The sequence below is a fragment of the Moschus berezovskii genome, chromosome 21, assembly GCF_049115385.1.
Source record: "Moschus berezovskii isolate FMDL1 chromosome 21, NW_MosBer_1.0, whole genome shotgun sequence".
Taxonomy (NCBI): Eukaryota; Metazoa; Chordata; class Mammalia; order Artiodactyla; family Moschidae; genus Moschus; species Moschus berezovskii.
In genome coordinates this window covers 66,150,334-66,173,064 of record NC_142480.1, presented here as the reverse complement: position 1 = coordinate 66,173,064, position 22,731 = coordinate 66,150,334, and the positions used below count along the sequence as shown (strand labels likewise).

At 42.3% G+C, this 22,731-nt stretch overlaps 1 protein-coding gene across 1 annotated transcript in view; it reads left to right on the top strand.

Annotated features, from left to right (window-relative positions):
• The window catches only part of GABRA5 (gamma-aminobutyric acid type A receptor subunit alpha5), an 87,792-nt gene that overhangs the window by 43,437 nt on the left and 21,624 nt on the right, over positions 1 to 22,731 (top strand). The window contains exon 5 of the mRNA XM_055417528.2: positions 16,962 to 17,044. Coding sequence (XP_055273503.2) covers positions 16,962 to 17,044 — 83 coding nt within the window. The remainder of the gene's footprint in view (positions 1 to 16,961; positions 17,045 to 22,731) is intronic.

Here is a 22,731-nt window from a genome sequence, read left to right as displayed (position 1 = left end):
TCTTCTCATCTTTATCACAGACCAAACTCCTTCTTTAGATTTGGTTAGGCCAGGGTAAGTGCTCAGGCGAAGATCCCTCAGGAGGGCAACTAACCAGGTCAGGCACCATGGCCAGACCCTGAATAAAACTAGACTTGCAGTTCTGATTTGGATCAAGCACAGTTTCAGTAGGCCTGCAAGTGTCACTGAGGGGACCAGTTTGCACAGGTTAGTTAGTAAAAGGGCAGGGTGGGGGCGGCTGCACCTGGCAGGGACCTTTGGGTTCCAGCGTACATTGCTCCCAATTTGTCAGTGTTTAGATTTTAAAAGTTCTGTTTTTATAGAACTGAGCTTTAGTTTTATATATATATATACATTTTTTATATATGAGCTTTAGAGTGTGTTTTCCTCAAAACATTATTATGAATCATAGTTAGTTTCCAGGAAAACCAGCAAGGCCTAACTGACAGATAATGAACATGGTATATCACTGTTTATCACGACACACAGAACAGTGATTGTTTATAGGAAGAGAAATGCATTCATGTATTTTTTATTTACTGAAGAAGTTTGCAGTTCTTCTAAGCATAGGAGTATAAGGGAGAAAGCTCCAATAAATAAGATTTTGACATTAAGCAGGGTTCATGGGGAAGTTTCTGAAGCAGAAGTAGGGCTATCTGTACCTAGCACCAATGACTTAATAAACGCATAATGTGTGGACATGTAAATAAGCACGTATTATACTAATAAAAAGACCAACTGTTTGTAATACCTGAGTAAACCTCTGTTATTTGCCAGTCTAGAGGTAAATCAAATATAAGGAAAAGAAGCATATAATCCTCAGAGCTAGGCTTCTTTCAGAGACCTCCCCGTCTCTACCCAGCACAGAATGTGTTCCTCATGCAGATATGAATCGGCAGCTTTCTGTCTGAAGACGTGACTCAGGTGCAGAGCAAGGAAGAGTCTCCAGAGTGTTGAAGGGGCCCTGCACAGCCCCACCCAGGTGGGAATAACCAGAGCAGCACAGGGAGGCCACAAAACAATGGTGGTGTGGCATACAGTAAAGCCAGTTGGCAGTGCCAGACCTCCTCCACCTCTAAACCCAGCAGCACTTCAGATGGGTGCAGCCACAGTCAATAGAAAGTTGTCTACATTCAGCATTTCTATGTTCCCTCCAAGGGGGCTTCTCAGTTGGCAATAGTAGTAAAGAATCTGTCTGCCAATACAGAGATGGGGGTTTGATCCCTGGGTTGGGAAGATCCCCTGGAGGAGGCCATGGCAACCCACTCCAGTATTTTTGCCTGGAGTATCTTATGGACCGAGGAGCCTGGTGGGCTAAAGTCCATGGGGTCACAGAGTCAGACAGAAATGAAGCAACTTAACACACACATGTATGTCCCTTCCAAAAGCTCACTTGGAAACGTATCACAGCCAAATTAAGCCTCGCCTCTTCCCCATAACACGAATCAGTAAGTGCTGTGTGAGTACTGAATTTCAAGAGTCCTCGAGTAAATTCCATATATTGCCTGAGAGTCACTGCAGCATCGTGATAGGAAGGCGATGCTTCCACTGAGTGACTGAGGCACATTCGGTTCAGTGCAGTTCAGTCGCTCAGTCGTGTCCGACTCCGCGACCCCATGAATCACAGCACGCCAGGCCTCCCTGTCCATCACCGACTCCGGAGTTCACTCAAACTCATGTCCATCGAGTCAGTGATGCCATCCGGCCATCTCATTCTCCGTCGTCCCCTTCTCCTCCCGCCCCCAATCCCTCCCAGCATCAGAGTCTTTTCCAGTGAGTCAACTCGTCGCACGAGATGGCCAAAGTATTGGAGTTTCAGCTTTAGCATCAGTCCTTCTAATGAACACCCAGGATTGATCTCCTTTAGAATATTTCAGTTCAGTTCAATCGCTCAGTCATGTCCGACTCTCCGCGACCCCATGAATCACAGCACGCCAGGCTTCCCTGTCCATCACCAACTCCCGGAGTACACTCAAACTCATGTCCACAGAGTCGGTGATGCCATCCAGCCATCTCATTCTCCGTCGTCCCCTTCTCCTCCCGCCCCCAACCTTTCCCAGCATCAGAGTCTTTTCCAGTGAGTCAACTCGTCGCATGAGGTGGCCAAAGTATTGCAGCTTCAGCTTTAGCATCAGTCCCTATGAATATTACTCAGCTGTAAAAAAGAATTAAATGTTATTTGCAGGAACATGGATGGACCTCGAGATTGTCATACCGAGTGAAGTAAGTCAGACAGAGAAAGGAAAATACATATGATACCACTTATGTGTGAAAGCTAAAATATGACACAAATCATATCTAAGAAACAAAATACACTTAGTGATATAGAGGATAGACTTGTGGTTGCCAAGGGGGACGGGGAGGGAAAGGGTAAAAAGGGTGGAGGTGCAGTCTGGACCTTAGTCACTGATCAAGCCAGGGTACTTTGCATGAGGCATCCAGTCCATTTCATTACCCAGGCTGTGATTTCATGGTAGTGAACACTTTGTGCCAAGGGAACATTTCATGCAAAGATGGGCTCAATAAAGGATAGAAATGGTATGGACCTAACAGAAGCAGAAGATATTAAGTAGTGGTGGCAAGAATACACAGAATAACTATACAAAAAAGATCTTGATGACCCAGATAACCACAATGGTGTGATCACTCACCTAGAGCCAGACATCCTGGAGTGTGAAGTCAAGTGGGCCTTAGGAAGCATCACTATGAACAAAGCTAGTGGAGGTGATAGAATTCAGCTGAGGTATTTCAAATCCTAAAAGATGATACTGTGAAAGTGCTGCACTCAATATGCCAGCAAATTTGGAAAACTCATCAGTGGCCACAGGACTGGAAAAGGTCAGTTTTCATTCCAATCCTAAAGAATGTTCAAACTACCTCACAACTGCACTCATTTCACACACTAGCAAAGTAATGCTCAAAATTCTCCAAGCTACGCTTCAAAAGAACATGAACCAAGAACTTGTGGATATTCAAGCTGGATTTAGAAAAGGCAGAGGAACCAGAGATCAAATTGTCAACATCTCTTGGATCATAGAAAAAGCAAGAGAATTCCAGAAAAACATTTACTTCTGCTTCTTTGACTATGCTAAAGCCTTTGACGGTGTGGATCACAACAAACTGTGGAAAATTCATAGAAGTATGGGAATACCAGACCACCTTACTTGCCTCCAGAGAAATCTGTATGCAGGTCAAGAAGCAACAGTTAGAACTTGATGTGGAGAATGGACTGGTTCCAAACTGGGAAAGGAGTACGTCAAGGCTGTATATTGTCACTCTCCTTATTTAACTTTTATGCAGAGTATATTATGTGAAATTCTGGGCTGGATGAAGCACAAGCTGGAATCAAGATTGCCAGGAGAAATATCAATAACCTCAGATAGGCAGATGACACCACCCTTATGGCAGAAAGCAAAGAGGAACTAAAGAGCCTCTTGATGAAAGTGAAAGAAGAGAGTGAAAAAGCTGGCTTAAAGCTCAACATTCAAAAAACTAAGATCACGGCATCCAGTCTCATCACTTCAGGACAAACAGATGGGGAAACAGTGAGAGACTTTATTTTCTTCTGCTCTAAAATCACTGCAGATGATGACTACAGCCATGAAATTAAAAGATGCTTGCTTCTTGGAAGAAAAATTTTGAGCAACCTAGACAGCATATTAAAAAGCAGAGACATTACTTTGCCAGCAAAGGTCCGTCTAGTCAAAGCTATGGCTTTTCCAGTAGTCATGCATGGATGTGAGAGTTGGGCCATAGAGAAAGCTGACTGACGAACAGTTGATGCTTTTGAACTGTGGTGTTGGAGAAGACTCTTGAGAGTCCCATGAACAACAAGGAGATCAAACCAGTCAATCCTAAAGGAAATCAGTCCTGAATACTCATTGGAAGGACTGATGCTGAAGCTGAAGCTCCAATACTTTGGCCATCGGATGTGACTTATTGGAAAAGACCCTGATGCTGGGAAGGATTGATGGTAGGAGGAGAAGGGGTCAAGAGAGGATGAGATGGTTGGATGATATCACTGACTTAATGGACATGAATTTGAGCAATCTCTGGGAGTTGGTGATGGACGGGGAAGCCTGGCGTGTTGCAGTCCATGGGGTCACAAAGAGTTGGACGTGAGAGCGTCTGAACTGAACTGAACTGAACTAAATCGAACATTTTGTGAGCTATTTATAAGTTGATGAAATGAAATTTCTTTTTCAACTTTGTGAAAATTATTTGACATCTGGTTATTGGATCAGTAGTCATTATTTTATTTTATTGAAACTAATCTGTTAGTTTCCTATTGCTATTGTAACAAATTACCACAAACTTAGTGGCTTAAAACTGTACAAATTTATTATCTCACTGTTCTGGAGACCAGAAGTCTGAAACATGTCTCACATTGGGAGGTTTGTGTCTCTCCCAGGTTCTCTAGTGGAAAGTTATTTCCTGACCTTCCCCAAGCTCCGGAGGCTGCCTGCATCCCTTGATTCATGGTCCTGCATCACTCCTTCCACCATCACTGCTTCCAGCACCACATCTCCCCCTCCAACTCAGACACTCCTGTATCCTTATAAGTAGCCTTTGTGCCTACATTGGGCCCACCCAGATAATCAGGGTAATCTCCCCATCCCCAAATCCTTAATTTAATCTCATCTGAAAAGCCCCTTTTGCCATGGTAGGTTTTTTAAGTAGGAAGAGGAAGGATTAGGACATGAACATCTTTGGCAAAAATCATTGTTTTGCCTACCACAGTCTATGTTCGGCCCCCCAAATTCATGTCTGTCACACATGAAAAAAATATTAATCTCATTCCAGTATCCCCCAGATTCTTAAATTGTTACAGAATCAAATTAAAATCCATAATCTCAACTAAATCATATCAGCTCCAAAGTTCCAAATCCGAATCATCTAAATCAGCAATTTGATCTTCCCTGAGGCACAGTTCTTATCTGTGAATTTGTGGAGCTCAAGAAACAAATTTGTTGTTGTTCATTGTCCTCAGTTGCTAAGTCACGTCTGATTCTTTGTGACCCCATGGACTGCAGCACACCAGGGTCCCCTGTCCTTCGTTATCTCCCAGAGTTTGCTCAGATTCATGTCCACTGAGTCAATGATGCTATCTAATATCTAACCATCTCATCCTCTGTCACCCCCTTCTCCTGCTTTCAACCTTTCCCAGCATCAGGGTCTTTTCCAATGAGTTGGCTTTACTGCCTCAGGTGGACAAAGTATTGGACCTTCAGCTTCAGCCCACAAGTTATTATCCACACAATACAAAGGTGGGACAAGCACAGGATAACAGTTAAAGATATTGCCATTTGAAAGCAAAGAAACTAATAGGACAAAAGGAAGCAGGGTTCCACCCATATTTCTAAATCCAGTTAGGCAGACAGCAGTACATTTCAAGGCCTGGGACTGATCTCCTGTGACTAAAGCTGTATCTGTGGAGTCATCCTTTCTTTTTCATGAAGGATAGGACATGTTTCCAGTTGAGTAGTTTTTTTCCTACCTATTTCCTGCATGTAGAATGTTGGGGTTCTGACAGCCTTCTTTCATTTTGGCTTCTGTCTGTCCTTTTCAGTCTAAACTGACAGTGTTTCTGCTGGTAAAATTTTTTAAGAATCATGTAGGTCTCCTGCATATGTCTGAAGAATTTACACCACTTGACCTCCTCCATAAATCTTTCATGAATAATTCCTTCCTTATTCCTGGCTTTTGCTAACATGGCTGAGACAATCCATGAATCACACACCTTATTTCCTCAGAGTCAGAAGCAGTACCAGAAGGTTGTCCAGCCACACCCTTGGCTTCCTCTTAAGCATCTGTTTTCCGCACAATGAATCGCCTCATTATACCATCTTTTGCAACCTGGATAAACAGAATTTTCCCAGATCAAGTCCTGGTCCCTTTTTCATTGGCAGTTCTTACCTTAATCTGTTTCTTCTCACATTTTGCTATAAGCAATAACACTTTGCTTGCATTCTTCTCATCTAAGGGTCTGATTTCATTATTATATCAGTTTCCTGTTATAAAAGTTTTACTGTAAAAAATTTTACCACAAACTTGATGACTTAAAACAGCACACATTTATTCTGTTACATTTCTGGAGACCATGAGTCTGAAATCTGTGTCACTGGGGCATAATCATGGTTTTGGCAGGGCTCTGGATACTCTAGACCAGAGTCTGTTTACTTGCCTTTTCCAGTCTCCAGAGCGGCATACCTGCATTCCTTGGCTCAGGACACCTTCGTGCATCTTCAGAGCCAGCAGCACAGCGTCTTCCAACGGCCGTGCTTTCATCGCACCCCACTTCTGTCTGTGCCGCCTCCTTTGCCTTTCCCTCTTAAGTGTCTTTATCATGCATTTAGTGCCCATCTTGTCAGTCTCCCCATCTCAGGACCCTTAACTTAATCACATCTGCAAAGACCCTTTTCCCACGTCAGGTAATGTCTGCAACTCCCGGAATTAGGACCTGGTATCTTTGAGGGGCATTGTTAGCTTACTATAATCTTTTATAAGTTCTGCTTTCCACATAAACCTTCTGTCACTGTACAGCAAGAATCTCCTGTCCTCCGATTTCCAGTTTCCTAATTTCCTTCTGAGCCCTCATTATTAGGGCCTTTAATGTCCATATTGCTAGGAAACAGTGTGTTTATTAATGTAGGTTTTAACTTCCTTGCTTCTCACTACAAGTTCTCATTACAGAATCATCAACATTCACATTCCAAGCACTAGTCTGTTCAGTGTAGTCCAGGTGTTCTCTGTGATGAAGCTCAGAATTCTTCCAGCCTCTCCCTATTGTCCAGTTCCAAATTATTTCCACAGTTTTTAGGTATTTGTTACAGTAGCATCCCACTTCCAGGTAGCAGATTTTGTATTATTTTCCTATTGATGCTGTAACAAATTATCACACATTTATTGGCTAACACACAATTTATCTTACAGTTCTTTGGATCAAAAGTCCAAAAAGAGGCTTAAAAAGGTCTCATGAGGCTGAAATCAAGTTGCAGGCAGCAAGACTGTATTCCTTCTGGATTCTCTAGGGGAGAAGCCTTTCCTTGCCTCTTCTGCTTCAAGAAACCACCTGCATCCCGAGGGTTCGTGACGGCAATCCCATTAACTTCTGCTTTTGTCACCATATCATTTCTTTTGGAGGGGAGCAAGTTTTGAGTCTTTTATTAGGAATTAACCTATGAAGAAAGTGAGGAGCAGGTTTGGGCACAAGAAGAAGTCAGACTGCAACGTGGGCCTGATAGGGTGTCAGCCAGCATCGTGAAGGCCATGCAGAGTGGCCTGTGTTGAGCCCAAATGTCCACTCCCCTGCTTAGTCACAGACACAAACTTCCTTGGGAAGAGTATGGCTTTGAGGACGTTGTACCCCTGCAGTGGGGCATCCCACTTGAGAGGGATCCGGACAGCACAGATCTGCACACACAACACGCTGTGTTCATACTATACAGTCATCATCTACTGGGGTTTTTTTCTACTTCAAAAAATAAAAGTTCTGTGTACAGAGCTGAGCCTGACCTGGCAGAAATCAAAAGCCAGTGTTTGTGAGCAGAAGGAAACTATCTGGGCTTAGTCAAGTAGGCCTGGATTCTGATGGGTCTTGGAGTAGAAGGAAAGTTTGGATTGGTTATCTGGTGCAATACTTTTCTTTTGCTATAATATAATAACAACTGACCACATGCTTAGTGGCCTAGAGCAGCACAAATTTACTATCTCATGGTTCTGTAGGTCAGAAATCTAGTTCCTTTGTTCTGGGTCTCTCAGAGCTGGAAGCAAGATGTTTGATGATCTGGCCTGTTAGCCAGAGACCATGGGGAAGAATCTGTTCCCAGGCTCACTTGGGTTTGTGGGAGAGAGAAAACGTGGCTCTCTCACCCCACGTTTGTAAATGATGACTGGGTAACAGCTGAGATCATTTATAGCACCACGCATGCTCGTCACGAGGCTTGCTCACAAGCTACTTCGTGCTGTCGGCAGGCGTGAGCTCCACCTAGAAAGCAGCGGCCTTACTGCTGCAACGTGCCGTGTGCGTGGGGCCAGCCACGAGAGGAGAGACTACAGCGTGTCTACTGCTGTGGCTGCTGCACCAGCCAGGCGAGAATAAATGCCTCTGCAGTTCCTACGGCTCCTCCAGCCTCTTAGATGGCGCACTGTCTACCTGCCTTCAGCGAACAGTGTAAACAGCAAGACAGTGGGCATGGCGATCAGGATCAGCAGTGTAGGGGTGCTGGCAGAATTCAGTTTCTCGTGGTCGCAGTGCTGAGGATGTGTCCTGGCTGTCAGCTGGATTCCTCTCTCAGCTCCTTCAGGTCACTTACACTCCTCATCATGTTTCCCTTTATCTCTGAACCAGCAATGATGATGTTGTCTTCATGATTTGAATTGCTCTGACTTTCCCTTCTGCTACGTTTATTCTTTAAAAAACAAAAACTTTTTATTTTGTATTGGGGTGTAACGGATTAACAATGTTGTTACAGTTTCAAATGGACGCAGAGGAATTCAGCCATCCATATAAATGTGTCCATTCTCCCCCAAATTCCTCTCGCATCCAGGATGCCACATAACATTGAACAGAGTACCCTCTGCTGTACAGTAAGTAGGTCCTTGTTTATTATGCATTTTAAATGCAGCAGAGTGTACCTGCGCATCCAAACACCCCAAATTCCCCTTCCCCCCAACCTTTTCCCCCTGGCAACCATAAGTTCGTTCTCTAAATCTGTGAGTCTCTTTTATAAATAAATAAATTTCTATCATGTCGTTTTAGATTCCACATAAAAAGGATGTCATATGATGTTTCTTTTTTGTCTTATTTCACCGAGTATGCAATCTCTGCGTCCATCCATGTTGCTGCAAATGACATTATTTCATTCTTTTTTGATGGCTGAGTAACATTAAGTAATATTACATTGTATATATATACCACATCTTCTTTATCCATTCCTCTGTTGATGGACATTTAGGTTCCTTTCATGTCTTGGCTGTTGTAAACAATGCTGCAATAAATATTGTGGTGCATGATCCTTTCAGACCAGTTTTTTTCCTCTGGATATATGCCCAAGAGTGAGACTGCAGGGTCATATGATAGCTCTATTTTTATTTTTTAAAGAACCTCCATATTCTCCATAGTGTCTGTACCAGCTTCCACTCCCACTAACAATGTAGGAGGGTTCCCTTCTCTCCACACCCTCTCCAGCATTTATTGGTTGTGGATTTTTTGATGATAGCCCTTTTGAACTGTTGTGAGGTGATATCTCATTGTAGTTTTGATTTGCATTTCTCTAATTATTAGTGATGTTGAACACTTTTTCATGTGCCTCTTGGCCATCTGTATGGCTTCTTTGGAGAAAGATCTTTTTAGATCTTCTGACCATTTTTGGATTGGCTTGCTTCATGAGCTGTTTGTAGATTTTGGAGACTAATCCCTTGTCAGTCACATTATCTACGATTTTTTTAACCAGTCTGTGGTTATCTTTTTGTTTTGGTTGTTGTTTTCTTTGTTGTGCATAAGTTTTTGAGGTTAAGTAGGTCCCATTATGTTTGTTTTTGTTTCTGTTATTATGGGAGACATTTAAAAAGATATTGCTGTGATTTATGTCAGAGAGTATTCTTCCTATGTTTTCCTCTAGGAGTTTTAGAGTGTCTGGTTTCACATTTAGGTCTTTTTGGTCTTTAAACATTTTGAGCTTACTTTTGTATGTGGCGTTAGAGAAGGATATGATTTTGTTTTTTACATATAGCTGTCCAGTTTTCACAGCACCATTTGATGTAGAGACAGTCATTCCAACATTGTGTAGTCTTGCCTCCTTTGTCAGAGATTAATTGACCATAGATGCATGGCTTTATTTCTGGGCTTTCTACCCTGTTCCTTGATCTATATTTCTGTTTCTGTGTCAGTACTATACTGTTTGGATGACTGTCTCTCTGTAGTATAACCTAAAGTCAGAGAGCCATTCTGATTCTGCCACTTCTGTTTTACTTTTTCAGGATTGCTTTGGATACCCAGGGTCTATTGTCTCTCCATACAATTTTTTTTTTCTAATTCTGTTAAAAAATTGCCATTGGTAATTTGATAAGGATTGCATTGAATATGTAGATTGCTTAGGTAGTATAGTCGTTTTGACAATATTGATTCTTCTCTTCCAAGTACACAGTATATCCTCCCATCTGCTTGAGTCTTCTTCAGTTTCTTATAGTTTTCAGAGTACAGGTCTTTTGTCCCCCTAGGTAGGTTTATTCCTACTATTTTATTCTTTCGTATGTGATGGTAAATGTAATTGTTTCTTGAATTTCTCTTTCTGGTCTTTTCTTGTTAGTGTATAGAAAGGCAACAGATTTCTGTGTGTTGATTTTGTAACTTGCAGTTCACCATGTTCATTGATGAGTCCTGGTTGTTTTCTCAGAGCATCTTAGGCTCTTCTGTGTATCGTTTCATGTGTGCTGTGTTGCTCCGTCGTGTCCGACTCTTTGAGACCCCACAGACTGTAGCCTGCCAGGCTCCTCTGTCCATAGCATTCTCTAGGTGAGAACACTGGAGTGGGTTGCCGTTTCCTCCTCCCGATGCAGGGATTGAACCCGTGTCTCATTATGTTTTCTGCATTGGCAGGTGGGTTCTTTACCACTGGTGCCACCTGGGAAGCTTGTATAGTATCATGTCATCTGCAAACAATGACAGTTTAAATTTTTTTCCAATTTGGATTCCCTTTACTTCTTTTTCTTCTCTGATTCCCGTAGCTAGGCCTTCCAAATCTATGTTGAATAAAGTGGCAAGAGTGGACTTCCTTGTCTTGTTCCTAACCTTGAGGAAACGCTTTCAGCTTTTCCCCAGTGAGTATGATGTTAGCTGTAGGTTTGTATGGCCTTTTTGTGTTGAGGTATGTTCCCTTTATGTTCTTTTACTGTATTGTTAGATTTGGATGGCTAGTATTTTGTTGACGATTTTTGCATCTGTGTTCATCAGTGACCTTGGCCTGTCATTTCTTAGGCGTCTTTGTTTGTGGTGTCAGGGTGATGGTGGCCTCGTAGAACGAGTTTGGGAGTATTCCTTCCTCTGCAGTTTTTTTATATTTTTATCTTTGTCTTTGATTTTTGTCAGTTTGGTTACTGTGCGTCTCAGCATGCCCGCCCTGGGTTTATCCTGCCTGGGACTCTGCACTTCCTGGACCTGGCTGGCTGTTTCCTTTTCCATGTAAACAAGGTTTCAGCCATTAATCTCATCAAATAATTTATCAGGTCCTTTTCGCCTTCTCCTTCTGGGACCCCTGTAATGCAAATGTCGGTTCGCTTAATGCTGTTCCAGAGGCCTGTTGGGCCGTCTTCATTTACTTTCATTCTCTTTTGTTTATTCCCTTCTGTGGCAGTGAGTCCCATCATTCTGTCCTCCAGGTCACCTAGCCATTCTTCTGCCTCAGTTATTCTGCTGTTGATTCCTTCTTGTGCGTTTTTCATTTCAGGTATTATATTGTATTTTTCATCTGTTTGTTTATTCTTTAGTTCGTCCAGGTCTTGGGTAAACATTTCTTGCATCTTTTCAATCTTTGTCTCCATTGCCTCCATTCTTTTTTGACATCCTGGATTATTTGCACTATTCTTATTCTGAATTCTTTTTCTGAAAGAAAGCCTACCTCCACTTCATTTAGTTCATTTTGTTGAAGTGTTCTCTTCTTCCTTCATCTGGGACATAATCCTCTGCCTTGTCATTTTGATTAACTTTCTGTGATTGTGGTTTTCATTCTGGAGGTTCTAGTAATTTGGCCTTGCTTCTGCTATCTGCCCTCTGGTGAATGAAGCTTCTAATGGGAGAGGCTGGCCATGGATAGCACTGGTTCTAGTTCTGGAGGGCAGGACTTCGCTTAGTAAAATTTTAATTTAGTTGTTTGCTGATGGATGGGTTTGAACTCCTTCCATGTTAGCTGTTTGATCTGAGGCAACCCAGCCCTGGACTCAACAGGCGTTATTGTAGGGGCGATGGCAACAAGCTCCATGAGGGCTCATGCCTGCAGGTACATCTGGAGCTGCTGCTGCTGTCCAGTGCCCTTGTCCCCTCAGGGGGCTCTGCCAGCCGTGCCTCCACAGGGGATGCTCCAGCACTAGCACGCAGGTTTGGTTCCATCTCCTGTGGGGTCACTGCTCCTATCCCTTGGGTCCTGGTACGCACAAGACTTTGTGTGTGTCCTCCAAGAGTGCAGTCTGTTTCCTCCAGCCTTGTGGAAATCTGCAATCAAATCCGGCTGGCCTTTAAAGTCAGATTCCCTGGGGATTCCTAATCCTTTTGTCAGATCCCCAGGCTGGGAGTCTGAGCTGGGGCTCAGTACCTTCACAACAGTGAGAGAATCTCTGTGGTATAACTGTTCTCCAGTCTGTGGGCCGTCCACCTGGTGGTTCTGGAATTGGATTTTGTTATGGTTGCACACCTCCTACTATCTTGTTGCGGCTTTGTCTTTGGACGTGGGGTATCTCTTTCTGTGGGTTCTAGCATCCTCCTGTCGATGAGTGTTTAGTGGTTACTGGTGATTTCAGTGCTCTCACGGGAGGAGGTGAGCACGCACCCTGCTCCTCTGCTATCTTGAACCAATCTCCCGTCGCATGGCTTCTGACTCTGACACTCCCGCCTGTGTGATTCTGCTGGCCCATCTGGATAATCCAAGATAATCTCCCATCTCCCAGAGGCCTTTACCTAATCACATCCTCAAAGCCCTTCTGCTATTTAAGGTAACATATTTACAAGTCATGAGGTTTGGGGGATCAGGACATGGACATCTTTGCAGGACCATTATTCTGCCTGCTGCGACACCTATTGTATCTATGCAGTATTTTCATGTAAATGAAGAAAGCTTGGCTCTGAAGAGCATATTGGGTAGAAATCTCTTTTCACACCTGTTTTCTTTTTTTCCCAGAGAATAAAGTAGCTGTTACTATTTTCTTTTCCATTTGGATAGGCTGGATCAGAGAGGTTAAGCAGTTTACAAAGGTCTCACAGTTCCTTAATGGCAAAGCTACCCTAGAATTTGGCTGTTTTAACATCTTAAAGCATGCTGCACTGTGGGCTGCCCCTGCGCAAACAAAGATCTCTCTAGGGAGTTTACATTCAAGTTGAAGCAAACAGCTTAAGTCACAAAATGCCCTTTTCCCAGCCCTAAAATTAAGACATTAAAAATGGACCTTACGTTCTAATAAGTTAATGCTTGAATATCTTTTGAAGTTGGAAGTAACACAGAAATATAACCTTTGGGGAAGAAAACTATATCCTTGGATCTACCAGTAATTCACTGAAGTTTTTCCATAAACACATTCATTAACCTTTTGAGAAAAGTGTCTCTATGAGGTGCCCTGGCTAGCTCCTTTGCTATGACAGTCCATATTCCATGGAATGCTTTGATCTCAATTTTGTGTGAAGGAGGTTGATTATATATTAAGGGACACTACATTTTAAGGATCCCGTGAATGGAAGGGTCTCTCTTATCTAGAGACATCGTTTGAACTATAAAAGCCTTTTAAAAAAGTGTTTAAAGGCATCATAATTTTAAACGTTCTCTTACTAAGGTTGAAGGTTGAAACATTTGCTATTGGGAAATTTATCTGAATAATAAATTGATTCCTTAGAGGAGAGATGCTACCATAGATGAAGTATATTTTTTTGATGTTTGGAATTCTAATTCTAAGGAAGTCTGTTAAATTGGGGAAACAATCTGTGAGGCTCTAATGATAGCATTTATTCAGATGGTAATCGTAGAATCTTTTTTATGTTTTTACTTTTTTAAAATGTTTTACTGTATTTTATGTTTTCTCTTCAAAAGAGTATTCTTTTTAGATCCAGTTAAATTCTTTCTACCTGTCTCTGCCCACCCTCTCTCCTGCTGTATGCCAAAAGCAGACTCGTTGGTATACATTCCTTGCCATTGTAAAATGTCAGTGCAGTAGTCTTGGCCTAGATCTCAGGGCCAAACAGCCAGAATCAAGCAAGACATGAGATGCTAAGACCACAGTTACAGAAGGGTTGGCTCCTCACCTGTCTTAGAGACACACAGTGTTAGCCAAGAAAAAGGAGTATGTGAAGAAATGGAGAAAAAGTCGGGAGTGGGCAGAGTGACAAAGGTGAGAGGCCAAGTCTCCCTGCGGGGGTCTTCTCTGACAAATAAGGGCAAAGAGCAGGAATGCAGGTTCCTCCCGTGCCCATGGATACTGAAGCAGAGAACCAGCTCCAAGCAAGGCGCAGAGGCGTTACAATTGTCAAGGACCCGGCAAATACATCTGGCTTCAAGGCAGCCTCCAGACCCAGTGGGACAAGGGACGTTTTCCAAGGGACAGAAGCCCAGTTGTGTGAGCTGACAGACGTGCTAGTATCTTGAGAGGAGATTCTGCCACGGAAGGATCGTCTCTATATTACTCTGGTGTGGGAGTGCAGCCAGTACTTGTTGACCTGGGTGGGGGCGACTTGCCGTCTGCAGCACTGGGTCTGCTGGTTGGGGTCTGTGTGCCCTGCAGCAGGGCTCGCACAGTCGGTTCCTCCTGAAGCTCCCCGCTCACCGCCCTGCAGCGTTCCCTCGGGCTGAGCCCAGCATCTCCCTTACACCAAGGCCATCAGCTGTTGGAGCGGAGGCTGCACGTGAGAAAGACTTTCCTAGTCATCAGCATCCTCTGTGCTTCCTTATCACCATTTCTTCGTGCACTTATTTTCACATTTATAGCTTTGTACATGGCACTGTATCTTTGTATATACTTGTTGTTTCCTTACTATGAATTTGTTTCTCAAGAAAATTCTAGATTTACTGGGTCATTGTGATTTTATTCTCTGGAACATATTTGACTCACTTAAGATTTCCGTCCCACTATCGCTTTTAACAAATGGCTTACGTTTACTAACAACCGAGTAGAGTAAACGCTGTTTTCTTTTATGTTGGCTGAATGTCCTCCTCACAGGCTGTGGTATTTAAGTGCTGTTTTCTTAGTTCCACTAAGTAAATATTCCTTTACCTTATTTATTTCGTAGTCGCTAATAATAATCCATTTTGTTTAGTTTATGCTTGAAGATGTCCACACATATACAGATATGTCCATATCCCACACATTCTCACACTTCTGCACGCTGCAGTTAAATATTGCAGCTTTCAGAGTCATGGCTCTGTAGAGATTTTAATGATTGGGGAAATACCTCTACTCTAATGTTGGGTAACCAAAGGACTGAATTTTATAAACCGAGAAGAATGAAACGAGAATGTATGTACCTGTGGAAAAAATCTGGACAAAATGTACAAGATGAAATTATAAGTGAAATGATACGTACTTGTAACTTTCCTTCTTATAATTTTTCTGCATTTTCCATATTCTTCTGTGAACATAGGTGGCATATAGTTATCATCTGCCTGCCTGAATGTGAAACTTTTACAGTATATTCTCATCCACACACACTCACATCCCTTAGATCTGACCCCATTTTGGGGAGAGTGGTCCCCCCAGACCACCAGAAAATTTCCTTTCTGTGATGGACGCACACCTTCCTTCCACTGACACATGTTTTAGCTCCATTCAGAGAATACATGCATTGACCGCTCCATCATTGAATTGTCAAGTGTGAATAATGTGCCAAATTAAAGAGCAAAAGGTTAATCTATCTTGAAAGAAGGAAGCAGTAAAGACAAAAATGATTGTATATTTTGATTCTCATCCCAGGCACATAGGCAAGATCCAGACTTAATATAACAAAATAGAATTGTAACATACATTTTAAAGTTGAAAATTGTGCAGTTTGATTTCATTTTATGTAATTATTTTTCATTTTAAATAATAGAATTAAGCATTGAGAACCAGAAGATTTAACTCCTAAAGAAATTTAGACTTACTACCTAATTAGTAGCTCTATAGAGAAATAAAGCACCACAGGGACAACTCTGCAAATGCAGACAGCCTCAGGTCACAGGCCTGTGGGAGGACTTGTGGTTAGGGTCTGTGCATTCTTGTCCAGGTCCCTTAATATCTGTGTCTGACCTTCTTACCTTGACGCTGGGATGATTAGAGCAGTAAGTCATGCTGTTCTAATCAGATGGGTTAATGCAGGTGAAGCACTTCACACGGTGCCCGGCACAGACCAGCAGCTTTTATGACCAGGGCTGTCTCAGTCATTAGTGACAGTGGTAGTGGATGGTGTTATTATCTGGAAGACCAGACATGGGTTAAAAACAGTAAGAAAGTTGCTGTTTCACTTAATTTGAAGTTTCATGGTAGCAGCCCAGTACCTGAAAATTATAGCCAGCTTCTGGTTAAAGCTTGTTGCTGTTATTCAGTCACTCAGTGGGTCCGACTCTTTGCAGCCCCATGGACTGCAGCACGCTAGACTTCGCTGTCTGTCACTATTTCCTGAAGTTTGCTCAAACTCATGTCCATTGAGTCGATGATGCCATCCAACCATCTCATCCTCTGTCATCCCCTTCTCCTCCCACCTTCAATCTTTCCCAGCATCAGGGTCTTTTCCAATGAGTTGACTCTTCTCATCAGGTGACCAAAGTATTGCAGCTTCAGCTTCAGCATCAGTCTTTCCAGTGAATATTCAGGGGTCAAAATATGGACTGTGCATTTATTCCACATTTATATTTTTGAGCTTATAAATTATTTCAGAAAAAAATATGTTTTCAGCCTGGTCAAGGGAAGTTTTTTAGATTACTCTTGGTAAGTGATGGGAGAATAAAAGAATAAATTATTTTTAAAGGCATCTCAAATTGCTTTACAAGTGGTAATGTATGTACAGACACATCAAGCCACAGAACTCCTGAGTAGATTTGATTTAAACCTTATTTCTAAATGATATTCACCTACAATGCAATCCTATGTAATTTGATACAACAGTTTAGACAGTTTCATAAAAGACATTAATTAAAATAATGAGTGGGGTACCTAATATGCCTTTCTGGAACATGGTGTCCAATAAACAGAGTTGATGAGTCATTGAACGGTCCCCATCTCTTGTTTTTCAGCTTGACCATCTCTGCAGAGTGCCCAATGCAACTTGAAGACTTCCCAATGGATGCCCATGCCTGCCCTCTGAAATTTGGCAGCTGTAAGTTATTTTCACAAGTAAGAACTGTGGATATACTTTGGGGTTATTTCCACATTCATTCAGAAGCATTTAGATACTATATGTAAATAAACTCACATGAGCTTCAGCCTGCTTGGGAAAGCTGGAGAGTCAGTAGGGCACACAGCCTTGTCCTCTCAGACTGATTTCCCTGCCTGTAACTGAGAGAATGCAAGTGAAGGCTTTTGCCCTCTAGGATATGCTCCTGGGAAAACAGTTCCTTACCCCTAGACCTGCACCAGGCGATTCTTCCTTGTTTTCACTTTTCAGATTCCAGGTCACCTCCTCCAAGGGCCCTTAATGACCCAGTTTTCTTTACCCACCTCAGAACTCCTTATTGCATGGTAGTCATTGCTATGTTCAGTCACATCTTCTCAGATGTTCCATATGAACATTTGATTATTTATATGTGGCTATTTAATTCTTAAACAGTTTGGGATTTTCCCGTTATCTTTCTGTTATTGATTTCTAGTTTAATACCATTATAATCAGAGGACACCTTCTATATGATTTCACCTTTCTTGCATTTATGGGGGTTTATTTCATGACCCAGAGGATTCATCTTGGTATTTGTTCTTTGAACACTTGAAAATCATGTATATTTTGCAGTTACTTGGTGGAATACTCTACAGGTTTTTATTAGATCCTATTGACTACGCTGTTGTGAGTTCTGTACTGTTTGCTGATTTTCTGTGTACATCAGTTGTTGAGTAAGACATGTTGAAGTTTCCGACTAATTGTGCAATTAGCTATTCCTACTTTCAGTTCAGGACTGTTTGTTCCGTGTATTTCTCACTTGTTCTTCGGTGCACACACATTCAGGATTATAGTCTCTTCTGGGCGAATCAACCGTTTATGATTGCATGATATTCCTCTCTGTCTGTGGTGGTTTTCTTTGTTTTAAAGTCTACTTTACCTGAAATCTGTATGGCCACTCCTGCTTTCTTTTGATTGTATTTGAATGATATATATATATATATATATATATTTCCATTTGCTTAATCATCATGTTTAAGTGACTTTCTTGTAGTTGGTGTATGTTTGGGTCATATTTTTACATTCGCTTTGCCAGTCTTTATCTCTTAATTGGTGTATTCTCATAATTTATACTTTCTGGAAGGCTTGTCTGCCACTTTGTTTGATTTTCTGGTTTTCTGCTCTCTGTGCTTTCTGTTTCTCTGTTTTCCTTTTCCTGCTCCATGTGGGTTAGCTGAACATTTACTCTGATTCCGCTTTTTTACTTTATAGTGTTTTGTTTGTGTCTTCTTATACATCTTTTTAGATATTGCTGTAGATATTACTTTATACATACATGACTTATTACAGTTTACTGTTGTTCTTATTTTACCAGTTCATATGAAGCTATGTTCCTTTATCCTACGATAGTGAAAACATAGTTGTCTTAAACACTTTGTCTGTATTCACCTAGAATCACGTCAGAGAGTATTGCGGTGTTTAATTTCAATTTTGAAGTCTCAAGGGAAAAAGGGTATTTTTTTCTCTATTTTTACTTACAGTGTTCTTTTATTGTACTCCCAGTGTCCCAAGATTTCTTCTTTTATAACTAAAATTTATTTTATCATAAAAATAAAACATTTTGAAATAAATGTTATATTAAAACTGGGCTTCCCTGGTGGCTCAGATGGTTAAGAATCCGCCTGTGATGTGGGAGACCTGAGTTCTATCCCTGGGTTGGGAAGATCCCCTGGAGGCGGGCATGGCAACCCACTCCAGTATTTTTGCCTGGAGAATCCCCATGGATAGAGGAGCCTGGAGGGCTACAGGCTCCTTTATAACTGCTTAGCAAACTTCCTTTAGCCATTCTTTTAGGATAGACTTCTGGCAATAAATTCTCTCAGTTTTTCTTCATCTGAAAATATCTTGATTTCTCTCTTCATACCTGAAGAACATTTTTAATGAATATAAGATTCTGTTCTGACAGTTCTGTGGCATTTGAAAAATGTGCTACTTTATTCTTGCCTCCATGGTTTTTGATGAGAAATCTGCTGTAATTCAAATCATATTTTCCCTATAGGTGATATATCTTTTCTCTTTGTTGCTTTCAAGCTTCTTTTTTTTGTCTTCAGAGAAGTGTGACTATGATGCGGACTTCTTTGGGTTTATCTGACTGGAGACTTGCTCTCCTTGAGTCTGTAGGTTTCGGTCGCATTTAGGAAGGCTGAGCAGTCATTACTTTGAAAGCTGCTTCTGCCCCATCCTCTTGCTCCTCTTCTTTCCTCATTGCAGTGGCGTGGGTGTTAACTCTTTTGTTGTAGTCCCGCAGGTCTGAGGCTTGCTGCGTTTTTTCTATGGCATCTGTGTATGGTCAGGCTCCTCAAGATGGCTGTCCTCTTGTCCTCTGTATATCCCCTGCTTGACCAGTGGATATGCACCTGCACCTACTCCAGCCACTGACTTAGGTACTTGTCCCAGGCCCCAGCTAATGACTGTCCTAGCTCTAGGTCAGAACTCGCCTCTCCTCTTATCAAAGGGTTGGTGAGGACTGGGCCCCTCTGGTGGTCTCCCTGGTAACTGATGAGCCAGTTGGTACCACTTCCCCCTGTAACTGGCAATCTCCCCTTCCCCCTGAGCAAAGGTGGCTACCATGTCCTGCCGGCCATCCACCCCACGCGGTGGGGTGCTGCCCCAGGAGGAAAGCTCCCCCACCCTTTCAACCACTGACACCTCTGTCACTGACGGTCTCTTCTGCCTAGAGGGTGGTTGAGTACAGGCCCCTGAGGCCTGAGGGGTGCAACCCAGCACTCTATGTTTCAGATAAACTTAACTTTTATTGCTGTATATTTAATTTTACTGATACTTCCTTTTGTTCCGTCCATCTTGCTGATGAACCCATTTAGTGAGCTTCTTATTATGGTTATTAGTTATTATTTTCCTTAATTTTATGTGTCAACCTGACTGGGCCACAGGATGCCTAGACACTTGTCAAACATTATTCTGGGTGTGCATGTGCGGATATTTTTTAATAAGATTAACATTTAGATTGGTTGACTGAATAAAGCAGATTCTCTTCCCTAATGTGGGTGGACCTTGTTCAATCAGTTGAAGACCTGAAATAGAACAGAAGGGCTGACTTTCCCATGGGTAAGAAACCTTTCCTACCTAACTGCCCTGAGCAGGAATGTTGGTCTTTTCCTGCCTTTGGATGCAAACTGAAACAGCTCTTCGTGGGTCTCCAGCCTAACAGTTCTCAAACTGGAACTGCACCATCAGCTCTTCTGGGTCTTCAGTTTGCTGACTGCAGATCTTGGGACTTCAAGCTACTATTACTTCATGAGGCAACACCTTATAATAAATCATATACATAAATGTGTATATCTTATAATAAGTCATATATATGTATGTATATATATATATAGAGAGAGATGATATATACACACACATATCCTATTGTTTCTCTTTCTCTGCAGAACCCTGACTAATACAGATTTTGGTTATGAGAAGTAGGTGCTACTCTGGCAAATGCCTGAAAATGTGAATGTGGCTTTAGAACTGGGTAAGGGATAGAGGCTGGAGAGTTTTGTATTGAATGTTTTAAAAAGCTGAGGTTGCTATGAAGGGACTGTTGTTGGCTGAAATGAGGGTATTGAAGATACTGGTTAGGGCTCAGAAAGAAAAGAGAAGTGCTAGAGAGAAAATTTTCATCTTCTTAGAGAATGCCCAAATAATCGTGAATAGAATGCTGCTTGAAACTTGGATGTTAAAGGTTTTCTGGTGAGGTCTCAGAAAGAAATGTGAAATAGGTTTTTGGAAAATGGTGGAAAGATTCTCCTTGTTATGAATTGTCAAAGCACTTGACTAATTTGTATTCTAGTGTTTTGCAGAAGGTAAACCTTGTGAGTAATGAAATTGGGTATTTAGTTGAGGAAATTTCTAAAGTGCTGGAGGAGCTGTTTGGTTCCTCTTGAGAGGCAACAGATGAATTAAAGAAGGGATTGTTAAGCCAAAACAAAAAAATGAAAGCAAATTCCAGAACTTAAAGATCTGGGAAATTCTTATACTCATATTGCAAAAATGAGGAAGTTTGTTCATGACAGAACACCAAAAAAAAAAAAAAAGGTTACTGTGGTGCTGGAGAAGACTCTTGAGAGTCCCTTGGACTGCAAGGAGATCCAACCAGTCCATTCTAAAGGAGATCAATCCTGGGTGTTCATTGGAAGGACTGATGCTAAAGCTGAAACTCCAATACTTTGGCCACCTCATGCGACGAGTTGACTCACTGGAAAAGAGTCTGATGCTAGGATGGATTGGGGGTGGGAGGAGACGGGGACGACAGAGAATGAGATGGCTGGATGGCATCACCGACTCGACTGACATGAATTTGAGTGAACTCCGGGAGTTGGTGATGGACAGGGAGGCCTGGCGTGCTGTGATTCATGGGGTCGCAAAGAGTCGGACATGACTGAGCGACTAAACTGAACTGAACTGATTGTGTTATAAGCCATCTCAACAGAAGCAGGAAGAATGAGCCCCAAAGTGATTCAAAGCTGCCAGTCCTGGCCCAGGTGCAGCGTGCACAGGCCAGGGAGTGAGACGACCTCTCCTCTGCCATCGGCAGAGGCCTGAGTGCTGCTCCCTGCAAGGCAGTGGGTGTGAGGCTGCTCCCTGGAACACTGGACCGGAGAGGATTATGTTCGAGCTTTAAGGTCTAGTGGAACTTGCCTTGCTAAGTTTTGGACTTGCTTGGGACTTATCAGCCCTTCTTTTCCTTTTGAAAGGGGAATGTCTATCCTATACCCATCCCACCATTATATTTTAGAACAAAATAACTTGTGTCACAAGTTCACAGCTGGAGACAAATTTTGCCTCAGGATGAATTGAATCTCACCCATATCTGATTTAGATGATGTTTAGATGAGACTTTGGAATTCAGACATTAGAGTTGATGCTTGGAAAGATTTACGACTTTGGGGCTTACTAGGATGTAATCGGAGAAGACACTGGTAACCCACTCCAGTACTCTTGCCTGGAAAATCCCATGAACAGAGGAGTCTAGTAGGCTGCAGTCCATGGGGTCACTAAGAGTCGGACACGATTGAGCGACTTCACTTTCCCTTTTCCCTTTCATATACTGGAGAAGGAAATGGCAACCCACTCCAGTGTTCTTGCCTGGAGAATCCCAGGGACAGGGGAGCCTGGTGGGCTGCCGTCTATGGGATCGCACAGAGTCGGACACGACTGAAGTGACTTAGCAGCAGCAGCAGCAGGATGGAATGAATATATTTTGGATGTGAGAAGGGCGTGAATTTTGTGGGGGGCCAGTGGTAGAATGTTATGAACTGAATTATGCTTCCCAAATTCATATTTTGAAACCCTAATCCTCAATGTTACTGCATTTGATCGTAGAGCCTTTGTAACTAAAGTTAATGGAGGTCATAAAGGCACAACCCTCATCTGATAGGATTAGTGCCTTTATAAGCAAAGGAAGAGAGAGATCTCTCTGTCTCCACATGCATGCAACAAGGAGAGGCCATGTGAGTACACCAGGAGAAGGCAGCCCTCTGTAAATCAGGATAAGAGTCCTCACCAGAATCTGCTAACACCTTCATCTTGGACTGCCTCCAGAACTGTGAAAAAATAAATTTTGATTAAGTCTATAGTACTTTGTTACGGTAGCCCAAGCAGACCAACACAAATACTAAAACTTATGT